The sequence below is a fragment of the Cervus canadensis genome, chromosome 2 (genome assembly GCF_019320065.1).
Source record: "Cervus canadensis isolate Bull #8, Minnesota chromosome 2, ASM1932006v1, whole genome shotgun sequence".
Classification (NCBI taxonomy): Eukaryota; Metazoa; Chordata; class Mammalia; order Artiodactyla; family Cervidae; genus Cervus; species Cervus canadensis.
In genome coordinates this window covers 53,993,802-54,007,140 of record NC_057387.1, presented here as the reverse complement: position 1 = coordinate 54,007,140, position 13,339 = coordinate 53,993,802, and the positions used below count along the sequence as shown (strand labels likewise).

The 13,339-nt window shown below is 40.7% G+C and overlaps 2 protein-coding genes across 6 annotated transcripts in view; one reads left to right on the top strand and one right to left on the bottom strand.

Annotated features, from left to right (window-relative positions):
- SELENOF (selenoprotein F) overlaps positions 1 to 1,133 on the bottom strand; it is a 38,354-nt gene extending 37,221 nt beyond the window's left edge. The window contains exon 1 of the mRNA XM_043460763.1: positions 830 to 1,133. Coding sequence (XP_043316698.1) covers positions 830 to 904 — 75 coding nt within the window. The 5' untranslated portion in view covers positions 905 to 1,133. The remainder of the gene's footprint in view (positions 1 to 829) is intronic.
- A 329-nt stretch (positions 1,134 to 1,462) lies between these two features.
- HS2ST1 (heparan sulfate 2-O-sulfotransferase 1) overlaps positions 1,463 to 13,339 on the top strand; it is a 203,882-nt gene continuing 192,005 nt past the window's right edge. For 2 of the 5 annotated variants that reach the window (XM_043460758.1, XM_043460757.1), the window contains exon 1: positions 1,463 to 1,992. In XM_043460758.1, coding sequence (XP_043316693.1) covers positions 1,869 to 1,992 — 124 coding nt within the window. In that variant the 5' untranslated portion in view covers positions 1,463 to 1,868. Of the gene's footprint in view, positions 1,993 to 3,625; positions 4,388 to 6,054; positions 6,152 to 13,339 lie in introns of those variants that run through there. The other 3 variants (XM_043460759.1, XM_043460755.1, XM_043460756.1) reach the window with 3 other exon arrangements.

Here is a 13,339-nt window from a genome sequence, read left to right as displayed (position 1 = left end):
GACACTTGTAAAAACTCCAAGTGTGGTGCCTATTAAAAAGTTTTATTATTCACAGTTAAACGAACTAAAAACTTCTAATAAGTCGTTTGTGAGTGAATAGGAAAGTAAGTCGAAACTAGCCTCTTCCCATTCAAATGTAAAGAAGGTATCTCTTCTGTTAATGGATAAAAACTAAAAAAAAAAAAACTTGGTTAGACAACGATCGATTTTAAGCGAGATGAAAGCTATCATTTTAGAAAATCAATTTCAAGAATAAATTATGCTTTAGTATGGAGTAGTTCCTTTTATTGCAACAGTGTTGTTTAAAAACCACAAATGATACTGAGGTGTATCCAGCGGCCTGTGAGTGCCAGAGAACAGAGGTAAAAAAGTAAGAGTGACACAGAGACGACAAACAAATGACAGAAAGAAGTAAAAAGGAAGTGTACCCTGGACCAAAGTCTTGAGGGCTTTCCTCTAAGACTTGAAAGGAAGCTTTGTCATAAAGACGACAGTTCCTTGCATTTCTGCCAATTTAGTAACAATCTTCATTCCTTTGCAAAACTTAGTGCCTTTCCCGTCCCCCACCCCCTCACCCGCTTTTACGGCGTGTCTTACAGACTGTACTCAAGATAGACTCAGGTCAGGAGAAGGAATCGCTAGGAACCCAGGGCGGGGGAAGATAATCGTCAAACCCGGAATAAAGCCACGTCGCACGCCGGCCGCAGCAACCGCTGGGGGAGCCCACCCTTTTCAGCTGTGTCTCCCAAAAGGGACCGAATATTCCGTTTTCCTTAGCGCAATCCCTGTCGCTCGCCCTGGGGCTGCAGCAGAGGTGACCTCCACTCACCGTTTGAAGCACGGTGGCCAGCAGCAGCCGCAGCACAAACGCCGCGCCAAGCCATCCATACGGCCGGGCCGCCATCACTGCCACCTTCCGTAGGTCTCCGGTTGCCCAGAAGACCCCTCTGCTAGGGGCGTCTACTCCAGAGCCTGATCCAAAACAGGCTGCTAGAGGCTGCTGCCATCAAGTCTCTTATTCTGAGGAGACGGGCATTAACTACGGGCATATGTAAGCTTAAAGGTGATCAAAAACTTTACACTTGGTGTAAATATGAAGTCACTGGGTCCTTTCGATAATTCACATCAGGCATCTCCCTAAACTCCTCAAATCTGTGATTCCCGGGCTCCATCCTTTCATTCACGACATATCCTTAAGCAGTCAAGAAGCCCCGCCTTCGCCAGTTTCGGCCTGCCTCCTTCTCCAAGTTTACCCAATCGAATGCCGATCTGGTTGATACCTACGGCAAAGGAAACCAACCGTGACACGCACCACAAGCGAAGTGCTGGAGTTCTTCGGTCCAATAAGCTCAACCGAAAGGGAGTAGAGGGCGGAGCCTCTGGTTGCCGAGCAGCGTACGTGGAGGCGTGCGCGTGGAGGCGGAGAGGGATGGGTAGGGGGCGGGGCCGAAGGCGGCGCAGCCGCAGCCGCAGAGCTGGCGGAGAAGCGCGCGGCCGAGAGCAAAGGAGGGAGGGAAGGAAGGAAGAGAAGGAGGAGGATAGGCAGGCGGGCGCGGGGGTCGGGGACTGAGGCAGTAGAAGGAGGCGAGAGCCCGGCAGCTGCTTCGCGCTGTGTTTGCTGCACGGGCTTTTGGAGGGAGTCGGCCGTGGAGTCGGTCGAGGAGAAGCGGGCACCGGCGGCGTTGCTGCTGGCGCCTGGGGGCGGGGGACTGGGGAGGCGCGAAGGGGGGTCGCTGCGGTGGTTCTCTCGCTGTCGCGCTCTTCTTGCCTTTCTCCCGGCTCCGTGGGCTCCTCCCGGCGTCTCCCTCGCCCCCGGGGCCCCGATCCCCGCCCCCCGCGGTATGTCTTGATCCCGAGCAGCGGGTTTCATGGGGCTCCTCAGGATTATGATGCCGCCCAAGTTGCAGCTGCTGGCGGTGGTGGCCTTCGCGGTGGCGATGCTCTTCTTGGAGAACCAGATCCAGAAACTGGAGGAGTCCCGGTCGAAGCTAGGTGAGGAGCCGGGTCACTCCGGGCTGAGTGGTGTGTGGAAGGGGCCAGGCTGGGGAGGCACTGCAAGCCGAGCAAGTGGGCGTTTATCTAACCTGATATCTGGCTTGGATGCTGGAGGCTGAAAGAGAACACAAGCCCCTGGAATGGGGGTGAATTAAGCTTGGGTGGTATGCTGGGTTCATGAGGTCAAGGGGCAGAGGTTGCAAGGTTGGACTTCCTCGAGCCAAAGGGTTACCCTGAAGTAGGCATTCCACGCGGAGAGAGCAAGAGAAGATCGAATTCGTTGGGGAGCCGGTACTGACGGTTGGAGGAGACCGAAACGGTCAGGCTTGCCTGTTCTCTTAGAAGTCATATTGAAAGCTCCAGCAGTGTCAGGCAAGGGGTATTGTAATTTGAGATGTGAGCACCTCGATACTGAATCTTTTGGGAATGGGGAGGTTCGCGAAGGGACAGATGCGCTGAAATGGAGGGGAGATACTGGAGTGATGGTGTGTAAAAGAATTACATTGTAGTGAGTTTCACTCGAGCTGGGGGCAGCAAGGGACCGCACAACTGATGAGAGATATAGACTGTCCAGGTAGGACAGGAAAGCAAATAAAAAGCTCCCGTGAGGTTCTGAAACGAGGTATTCAGGCATTTAAATTGTTTTTTAGTGGCGCTAAACTGGTATTTTGAGCTTAAGAACGGAGTTGTGTGTGTATGTTGCTTCGCGGCAGTGTTGGTGTAGTGAATTTAGAAGGGGAGGAAACGTTGAGGGGGAATTGCTATAATGAGATTTAAAGTTAACGAAAGGAAAAGTGCAGAAAGTTTGCCATATGGTTAAGTACCTTAAAGAGTTAACAGTTGTTGCTTTAATTGGGGGAGAGATCTGCAGTACAAAAAGTTGGAGTGTGATGTTGTGAAAGACCAGACGAATGCACAGATATGTACTTTCAGAGCAGTAAGGAACTGTGGCATTTGGGAAGAGTCTGAATGGGGAGGGAGTGTTAAAAGAATGTCAGCAATACATTTTGATTTTTAAATGTACATGGCACTTAAAAATCAGCCCAAGAGGCTGTAATTTGAATGTGGAAAATAATGTTTAGTAAGTATATTTTATACACTTTCACCGCCGCATCATTTAAAATAAGTTTTGAAATGCAAACAAATAGGAGCGTTATAATTTAGACTCAGAAGTAACGTATGCTGCTGTGATGATTAATATTTTGGAAAAATCTATCAGAAAATAATTGTAATATTACAAATAATAGCTAGCCATTTGTAGTTTTTATACTTTGAAAAAAGCACTGGAGACTATTTTAAAGTGCAGTTTATCAAAGAATATCAAATAAACCAAGAAGTGCAAATAAATTTGAAGATAGGGATAACTCCACTCTTCAACTCTAAGGTAAAACTTGCCCTGTGTAATTTTGAACAGATACCAAATTTATTTATTATGATTTTATTAATGTGTGCAGTATACGATGGAAAAATGTTTACTTTAAATTTTGAAGGTTGGCCAATATACTCTTTTTGTTTGTACCCATTTAGCAGCATTCATGGTCATATTCTAGTCTGGTTAATGATCCAGCTTTACAGAAAAAAAGACTCCTCTTCAAGAAAGTTGAAAGTTATATTAAATTAAACTTTATATTTATTCTTTGTTGTATTGCTCTTTGAATTTCTTATACATATTATGGTGGGTTGGGATAACTTCAGATTTTAATTTTCCTTCCTTGTCTAACATTTTTTCCCATTATAATTTCAATTATTTTCTATAGGCACAACCTGAATGATTTTAAAAAGATTTATTTGAGGATGTAGGAAGCCACAGGTAGTGGCTAGGTAGATAACGTGATTCTTTAAGACTTTTTACAAGAAAGAAACTCTTACATTTTGTTAGAAATAGTAAATATGGAATAAATGAAATAATTCTTGAAAAGGAGACTCATACAAAAAGCTAGAAGGAGCTAATAATAGAGGTGAGGAATTGAGTAAGTGATAGTCGTTCAGTGGTACTTGACTCTTTGAGACCCCATGGACTGTAAGCCTGCCACACTCTGTCCATGGAATGCTCCAGGCAAGAATACTGGAGTGGTTGCCATTTTCTTTTCCAGATGTAAAATTATGGCAAATAAAATGCATAGCTTCACATCAGCAGTCTTTTGACTTAAAAAAAGTCTTCTGAAACGGGCTGTATTAAAGCAGATGTAAGTAATCTTCCTTAGGAAAGGAACACAGAAGGAGGCGTATTTTGACAATCAGACTCTGTATTAGACCCTTTCATATTTGCTATTCTTATTAGATCTTCCGAGAACACCATAGAAAGCCATTTTCACAAATGCGGGAACAAGTTCAAAAGTTATATAACTTGACCACATACCTAGTAAGTGGCAAAGTCATTCTTGGAACCCAGGTATGTCTGATTTCAAATCATGTTCCCCTTTAATTGTACCAGGCTGCTTGGGACTTTATATTGACATTACACTAAGATATAGTGGTTTGAATAGAATTTTTAAACTAGCACCAATGTTTAATTGCATTTATTGCCAAGAATGAATATCATTCTTAGAAAATTCAATTTCTGCCACAAAGGAATTAGTTTAGTGTAATGTCTGTGGCTTGTTTATACCCATGTAATGAACATAATTATATTATCTAATGAAAGGACTGAAATAGCTTACTTTTGCTACAGGGGGGAAAAAAAGATTGTCGTTGTGTTCTGTAAGTGTCAAATCACAAACAATAAAAGCATTTTTATTTTGCCATCAGAAAAGCTTAAACACACAATTTTCACTTTTCAGAAACTTTTGTGGTGTCATCTGTCACACAGAATTTTGACTTAAAGTGTTGTATTTATTAAATCTTGCATTTATGGCTTAAAAAAAAGAAAAACTTAAACATCATTAAGTATATCAGCAGGAATTCCTAAAAACCAGTGCCAAAAACTTAAACATCATTAAGTATATCAACAGGAATTCCTAAAAACCAGTGTCACATAATAGAGTTATTTTTTTTCCCAGTGAATATTGAATGACAGTATACGTAATACTGGCTTTGCATCTTGCTTTTTTCATTTAATGTCAAAGAACATCTTTCTAAGTCAAAAAATATACATTTGACTTACTCACTTTAATAGCTGTATAACATTCCACAGTATGCATGAATCATAAATTCTTAAGCCATTATGCCAATAGTGAACATTCAGTTTATCCCCCTTCACACTTTTTTTAAACTGTTTTATTTCTTAATATTATAAAACAGTGTTACAAGAAACATGTTTATATTAGTTTAATTCTTTATTTGTTGGTACTATTTTCAGTAGGATAAATTTTAATAAGGGATTACTGAGACAAAAGATATATATATTTTGTAATTTAACAGATTTTAAAATCTGTTACTTCCCCCAAAATTTATTAATTTATTTCCCAAGGGTTATAATAATGTGTACTGTCAGCATACACAAAGCACAGGATGTTGTCAGCTTTTAATTTTTGCTAGCGCTTAATTTTTTCCTAAAGCTGTGAAATAGTATGTTGTATTAATTTATGTTTCCTTGACTTCTAATTAAGTTGAACATAATTTACTTGTTCATTTTCATGTCTGTTGGGTAGTATTTTATCTTACCAATTTTTAGGGTTTAAAAAGGATGTTAGATGTAGTAATCATTTATCTGTTGTGTCTTGTATCTGTTTTTCTCCAGTTCTGTCATTTGTCCCTTGACTTTATGGTGTATGGAAGTTAAAAATTTTATGTAGTCAAATCTATCAATTTAGGCAAGTAGGTGCCTTACATTGCTTGAGAAGTCTTCCCCCAACCAAGATTATGTTATTATTCTCTATATTTTGTTAGTGTTTTATAGCTTATATTTTTACATTTAGCTCTTTAAAGCAGTCATATGTTTGTTGTAATTTCTCTCAGTGAATGGCCACTTATGGCAAATATTATATTAATGATTCATCTTTTTTTTCCTTCTCTGTATGTTACAGTTCTTGTTTTAGTCACATATTAAGTTTTCATGTGTTCTTGGATAAATTTGGGACTCCATTATTTTTCACTAATCAGAGATTCTTTTGGTCTTAGGAACTCATATATAGGCTTCAAGGCATCTATGAATTCCCTGAAATTATATACATTATCTTTTATCACATTTGCAAAGGAGTACACAATCCCCTTAATGGTAAGAATCACTGATTTTCAGTAGATGGTTTATATTTAATAGAGTGAGCGTGTTTTTTGTTTTTAATATTAACTTATTACAACATGCAATTTGTGAGTTAAATTTAGGATGCAAGCACATTAATATTAATGTGGGTGTTATATTGCAAACTTATTAATGTGGGTATTGCATTGAGAAAAGTATTAAAATGTATACAAACTTAAATTTTCTAATGAGGTATAGAACATAACATGGAGTCAAAATGAAAACTTACTTAGGTTACTGCTTAGTTACTTAGCTGTTAGAACTCTGCTTGACAGAATTTATTGCTTTTTCTAAGTAGTTATTTCTGAATGTCAAGAGCACACTTGTTAATTTTGACTGATGGAACAGTCAATGAAACTTTTGTTATATAAATGTCAGAATTATGTGCTTGATAACTTTATTTTTTATAGGGCCTAAACATTTAAAATAATATTTTTTGTTCATATGCTTGTAACACCACTAAATAAATGAATGCTTTAGGACCAAATGTTTTCAATGAAGACAGTAACTCAGAATGGATTATATAGCTGTCTTCATTGGTCAAAAGTATGTTAATCTCTATGTTCTTGAAACCCTCCTTAACTAATGAACCAACTTCCAGGGCCAAGCTTGGGACTTAACCTCTCTGAAATTTGGTAGGTTTTACAAGTGCCACTGTTCTTTTTGTTTAGTTGCTAAGTTGTGTGTGACTCTTTGTAACCCCATGGGCTATAGCCTACTGGGTTCCTCTGTCCATGGGATTTCCCAGGCAAGAATACTGGAGTGGGTTGCCGTTTCCTTCTCCAGGGGATCTTCCCGACCCATGTCTTCTAATTGGCAGGCAGGTTCTTTACCACTGAGCCATCAGGAAAGCCCACCTGAAACCATACATACTTGTAAAATGTTCCCAAGAATGATAGATTTCTCTACTTATAAAATTGTTTGCAAAGTTTACAGTAGTTAGTGTTTAGAGGACTTAACAGTTTAATTGGAATGCAGTTATTCTAGAATTGCTAGTTGGTGTCTCACTTGAGTCCTGGATAGGATATCTAGTGCCATAGAGTAGTCAGTCAAGTGAAAGGGTTGATTTCAATTAAAGTGATAATAGGCGGTCTCTCTACCTCTCTAAGCCTTCTAAGAGCTTTTTGGGCACTTAGTGAAGTTGAAATAATAAGTATTCAAACACTGCTCTCCAGAATGACTACTTTTGAGAGATGTTTCTATAGATGGACTTTATAATCATGGTTCACTATAGTCCAGTTATTTATAATTATCTGGCCAACTACTAGTAACTGTGTTTATGTACTTTGCCTTTCTGCCTGTTAATTATAGATTAACTCCTATTGGACCATTTGTGTACCTGATCCTGTTTCCTCATCGACTTAAAAGATGTGGTTCCAGAAGTTTTCCCTCATTCTCCTGTAGTCCCTTTCTGCTGGATTCTTCTCATTAGCATGTAAACATGCTATTATCTCTCCCAAGCAAAAACAGAATGGTATTTTTCTCTTGACTTCTGTTTCTCAGCCAATGTCTGTTTCATATTTCAGCTTCCCTTAGCAGTAAAACTTAAAAATTGTCTATTTTCACTGTTGCTAATTGTCACAATCACCAGTAACTTCCCTCAGTCCTACAGTCAGTTTTTGGTCTTCATCTTACTTTACCAGTCAGCAGAATTTGACACAGTTGATCACTTCTTCCTTTTGAGCAATTTTCTTCATTTGGCTTCCAGTATATCATACTCTTGGCTTTCTTCCCCCCTCAGTGGTCATTTCTCTTGTCTCTTGTGTTAGATTCTTCTTTAACACTCTCTTCAGCCCCTTAGCATAAGAATACCAAAGGGCTGAGTCCTTGAAACTCTTCTCTACTCTTCCTTCGTTGGTGACCTATGTGCTGATGACTTCTAAATATGTATTTCTAATTGAGACTTGTTTCCTAAACATTAGATTTGTGTAGATTCATGTAATTGAGTTGCCCACTTGAACAATTAATAGACTTAAATTCAGTGTGGCTAAAATGAATCTTCTGATGTTTCTGTATAATGCCTCAGTACCCAGTACACCCCCCCAATAATTTTATCTGACCTTTATTTCTGTTGATAGTAGCTTTAGCCTTCCATTTGCTAGTTAACTTGACTTTTCTTTTCTCACACTCTACATCTAATCTTTCAGAAATATCTTGTTAGCTTTACCTTCAAAATATTTGTAGACTATGACTACTACTCAGCACTTCCACTCTTATCACCCTAATTCAGGATACCATAGTCTCTTCCCTGGATCACTGCCATGTCTTAACTAGTCTGTTTGATTCTGCACTTGGCCTCCCTACAGACTATTCTTAATATAACAGCTTGGTGAGCCTTTTGAAATGTAAAAAAATCATGTCACTCCTTTGCATAAAGCTCTTTGGAATCTTCCTGAATTAGAGTAATGCTAGCTGTTTTTAAAACAAAGTCCACAATTTTACTGGCTAAACATAGTAAATGACTCTTTTTTTCCCCATCATGTTTTAGGTGATCATTTTGGTGGATGGTTTTCCCCTTCATGAGTTATTCAAGGTCTTGGGTACTTTCTGTTATTAGTTATGCCATCCCCTCTGGTTTGAAGTTCTCTGCTGTCAGTCTGGGGAAGAGGCAAGAGAAAGGTGAGACAGTGCCCTTTTCTCAACTTTTTTGACCTCTTTTACCCTCAGTCTATTGATGAGATTTTGTTGTTGTTTCAGTTGCTGAGTCTTGTCCGACTCTGTTGTGACCCCATGGACTGGCCCACCAGGCTCCTTGGTCCATGGGATTTCCCAGGCAAGAATACCGGAGTGGGTTGCCATTTCCTTCTCCAAGGGATCTTTGCAAACCAGGGATGGAACCTGTATCCTGCATTGGCAGGCGGATTCTTTACCGCAGAGCCACCAGGGAAGCCATGGATGAGGACTAGTTATAATCTCTATGCAAGGGTGGTGGGGGGAGTGGAAAATGGGTTTCTTAGCTGTTACAGGGTAAAGTATGCTGTAACTATCAGGTCGAGTTGTTCTAGTCTTCTGTATCTTCTGTATCCTTGATTTTCTTTCTGCCTACTCCTTTCTTCAGTTATATAGAGAGGGATTTTGAAGTCTCTGGTGGTGATAATGGGTTTATTTCTCCTTAGAGTTCTGTTACTTTTTGCTTCATGTGTTTTGAACTACTGTGATTAGTTGCATGAATGTTAGGACTGTCATATCCTTTTGATTAACCCCTTTTTCATTATGAGATGATGCTCTTTATCCTTAGTGATATTCTTTGCTCTGAAACCTACTTGGTCTGTTATTTATTTAGTCACTTCAGTTTTGATTAGTTTTAGCATAGTGTATCCTTCCCATTCTTTTAGTATAATATTAATCTGTTTGTGTCTTTTTGTGCCCTTCATGGATCCCTCCTTGTGGTGAAGAGACTTGTGTAACTCAGTGAGGCTATGAGCCATACCAAGCAGGGCCACCCAAGATAGACGGGTCATGGTAGAGTGTTCTGACTAAATGCGATCTACTGGAGGAGGAAATAACAAACCACTCCAGTATACTTGCCATGAGAACCACATGAACTATATAAGAGGCCAAAAAGATATGACACCAAAAGATGAATCCCCCAGGTCTGAACTTGTTCAGTATGCTACTGGGGAAGAGCGAAGGAGAATTACCAATAGCCCCAGAATGAATGAAGCAGCTGGGCCAAAGCAGATGCGCCACTCAGTTGTGGATGTGTCTGGTGATGAAAGTAAAATCCTATGCTGCAAAGAACAGTGTTGTATAGGAACCTGGAACGTTAGGTCCATGACTCAAGGAAAATTGGATGTGGTCAAACAGGAGATAAGAACAAACATCAGCATCCTAGGAATCAGCAAACTAAAATGGGCAGGAATGGTCGAATTTAATTCAGATGACCGTTATATCTACTACTGTGGGCAAGAATCCCATAGATGAAATGGAGTAGCTCTGATAATCATCAGAGTCCAAAATACAGTACTTGGCTCAACCTCAAAAATAACAGAATGATCTTGGTTCATTTCCAAGGTAAGCCATTCAACATCACAGTAATCCAAGTCTATGCCCATACCACTGATGCCTGAGAAGCTGATGTTGATCAGTTCTGTGAAGACCTAGAAGACCTCCTAGAACTAACACCTAAAAAAGATGTTCTGTTCATCACTGGGGACTGGAATGCACAAGTACGAAGTCAAGGTGTACTTGGAGTAACAGGCAAGTTTGCCCTTGGAGAACAAAATGAAGCCAGGCAGAGGTTAACTGAATTCTGCCAAGAGAATGCACTAGTCATAGGAAATACCCTTTTTCAACAACACAAGAGATGACTTTACACATGGACATCACCAAATGGTCAATACCGAAATCAAATTGACAATGTTCTTTGTAGCCTAAGATGGAGAGTTGTATTTAGTCAGCAAAAACAAAACCTGGAGCTGACTGTAGCTCAGATCATTAGCTTGTCATGGCAAAATTCAAGCTTAAACTAAAGAAAACCATGAAAAACACTAGGCCAGCCAGGTATGACTTATATCAAATTCCAGATGAATTTGTAGTAGCAGTAATGAATAGATTCAAGGGACTAGATCTGATTAACAATGTGCCTGAAGAACTATGGACAGAGGTCCATAATACTGTGTGAAAGTGAAGGTGAAGTCGCTCAGTCATGTCTGACTCTTTGCATCCCCATGGACTGTAGCCTACCAGTCTCCTCCGTCTATGGGGTTCTCCAGGCAAGAATACTGGAGTGGATTGCCATTTCCTTCTCAGGGGATCTTCCCGATCCAGGGATCAAACCCAGGTCTCCCGCATTGCAGGCAGACGCTTTACCCTCTGAGCCACCAGGGAAGCCCTATAGGGCTTCTATAGGGTGGCTAACAAAACCACCCCAAAGAAAAAGAAGAGCACGAAGGCAAAGTGGTTATCTGAGGAGGCTTTACAAGTAGCTGAAGAACGAAGAGAAGTGAAAAGCAAGGGAGAGAGGGAAAGGCACATCCAATTAAATGCAGAGTTCCAAAAAAAAGCTGGAAGAGGCAAGAAGGCCTTCTTCAATGAACAGTGCTTAATAATAAAAGAAAACAACAAAAGGGGAAAGACTAGAGATCTCTTCAGGAAAATTAAAAACCTCAGGGGAGCATTCTGCCCAACGATGGGCACAATAAAGGATCAAAATGGTAGAGACCTAGTAGACGCTGAAGAAATCAAGAAAAGATGGAAAGAATACACAAAAGAACTATATAAAAAAAGATCTTAATGATCCGAATTATTATGATGGTGTGGTTAGTTACCCAAAGCCAGACATTCTGGAGTGCAAACTCAAGTGGGCCTTAAGAAGCACTGTTGTTAATAAAGCTAGTGCATGTGATGAAATTCCTGCAGAACAATTCAGATCCCTAAAGGATAATGCCATCAAGGTTTTGCATTCCTTATGTCAGCAAATCTGGAAGACCCAGCAGTAGCCACAGGACTGGAAAATGTCGATCCTCATCCCAGTCCCCAAGAAGGGTAGTACCAAAGAATGTGTTAGCCATCAGACAGTTGCACTCATTTCCCATGCTAGTAAGGTCATGCTTAAAATCTCGCATGCTAGGTTTCAGCATTATGTGAACTGAGAACTTCCAGATGTCCAAGCTGGGTTTAGGAAAGGAAGAGGAACAAGAGATCAAATTGCCGACATTGACTGGCTTATAGAGAAAATGGAAATTTCAGAAAAATACCTGTCTTTGTTTGGACTGTGCTGAAGCATTTGACTATGGGGATCATGACAAACTGTGGAAAGCTCTTAGAGAGATGGAAATACCAGACCATTTTACCTGTCTCCTGAGAAACCTGTGTGTGGGTAAAGAAGCAACAGTTAGAACCCAGTATGGAACAACTGATCAGTTTAATATTGAGAAAGGAACATGACAGGGCTATCTGCTGTCACCCTGTTTGTTTAACCTGTACGCTGGGCACATCATGAGAAATGCTGGGCTGGAAGAGTTACAAGCTGAAATCAAAATAGGTGGGAGAAAAATCAACAACCTCAGATAATGCAGATAATACCACTCTAATGACAGAAAGAGAAGAGGAACTAAAGAGCCTCTTGATGAAAGTGAAAGAGCTGGCTTAAGACTAAATATTAAAAAAAACCTGAGATCATGCATCTGGCCCCTTTGTGCTTAGTCACTCAGTTGTGTCCAACTCTTCGCGATTCCATGGACTATAGCCCGCCAGGCGCCTCTGTCCATGGGGATTCTCCAGGCAAGAAGACTGAAGTGGGTTGCCATGCCCTCCTCCAGGTCATCTTCCTAACCCTGGGATTGAACCCAGCTCTCCCTCATTGCAGGCAGATTCTTTACTGATTGAGCCACCAGGGAAGCTCTCCAGCCCCATTATTACATGGCAAATAGAAAGGGAAAAGGTGGAAGTAGTGACAGAAAGGTGGAAGATTTCCTCTTCTTGGGCTCCAAAATGATTGCGGGTGGTAACTGCTGCCATGAAATCAGAACATGATTGCTTCTTGTCAGGAAAGTGATGACAAACCTAGACTGTGTTGAAAAGCAGTGACATTACTCTGATGACTAAGGTCCATGTAGTCAAAGCTATGGTCTTTCCAGTGGTCACATATGGTTGTAAGAACTGGACCATAAAGGTAGGATGCCAAAAAATTGATGCCTTCAAACTGTGGTACTGGAGAAGACTCCTGAAAGTCCCTTGGACAGCACGGAGTTCAAACCAGTCAATCTTAAGGGAGATCAACTCTGAATATTCACTGGAAGGACTGATGCTGAAGCTCGAGTATTTTGTCTGAGGCTCCAGTATTTTGGTCATCTGATGTGAACAGATGACTCATTGGAAAAGTCCCTGATGCTGGGAAAGATTGAGGGCAGGAGGAGAAGAGGGCATCAGAGGAGGAGATGGCTGGATGGCATCACTGATATATAGTGAACACGAACCTGGGCACACTCCAGAAGATGGTGAGGGACACGGAGACCTGGCATGCAAAGAGTCCATGGGGTTGCAAAGAGTCGGACGTGACTGGGCAACTGAACAACAACAAGGCATGATACACTGTTGTTATTTTTGTTTTAAGCAATCAGTTATCTTTTTAAAAAGATTAAAACATTTTTTAGAGAACTTATTCATACATGCATCATTCTTAATGCTTTCCGTTCCTTTGTGGAGGTGCAGATTTCCATC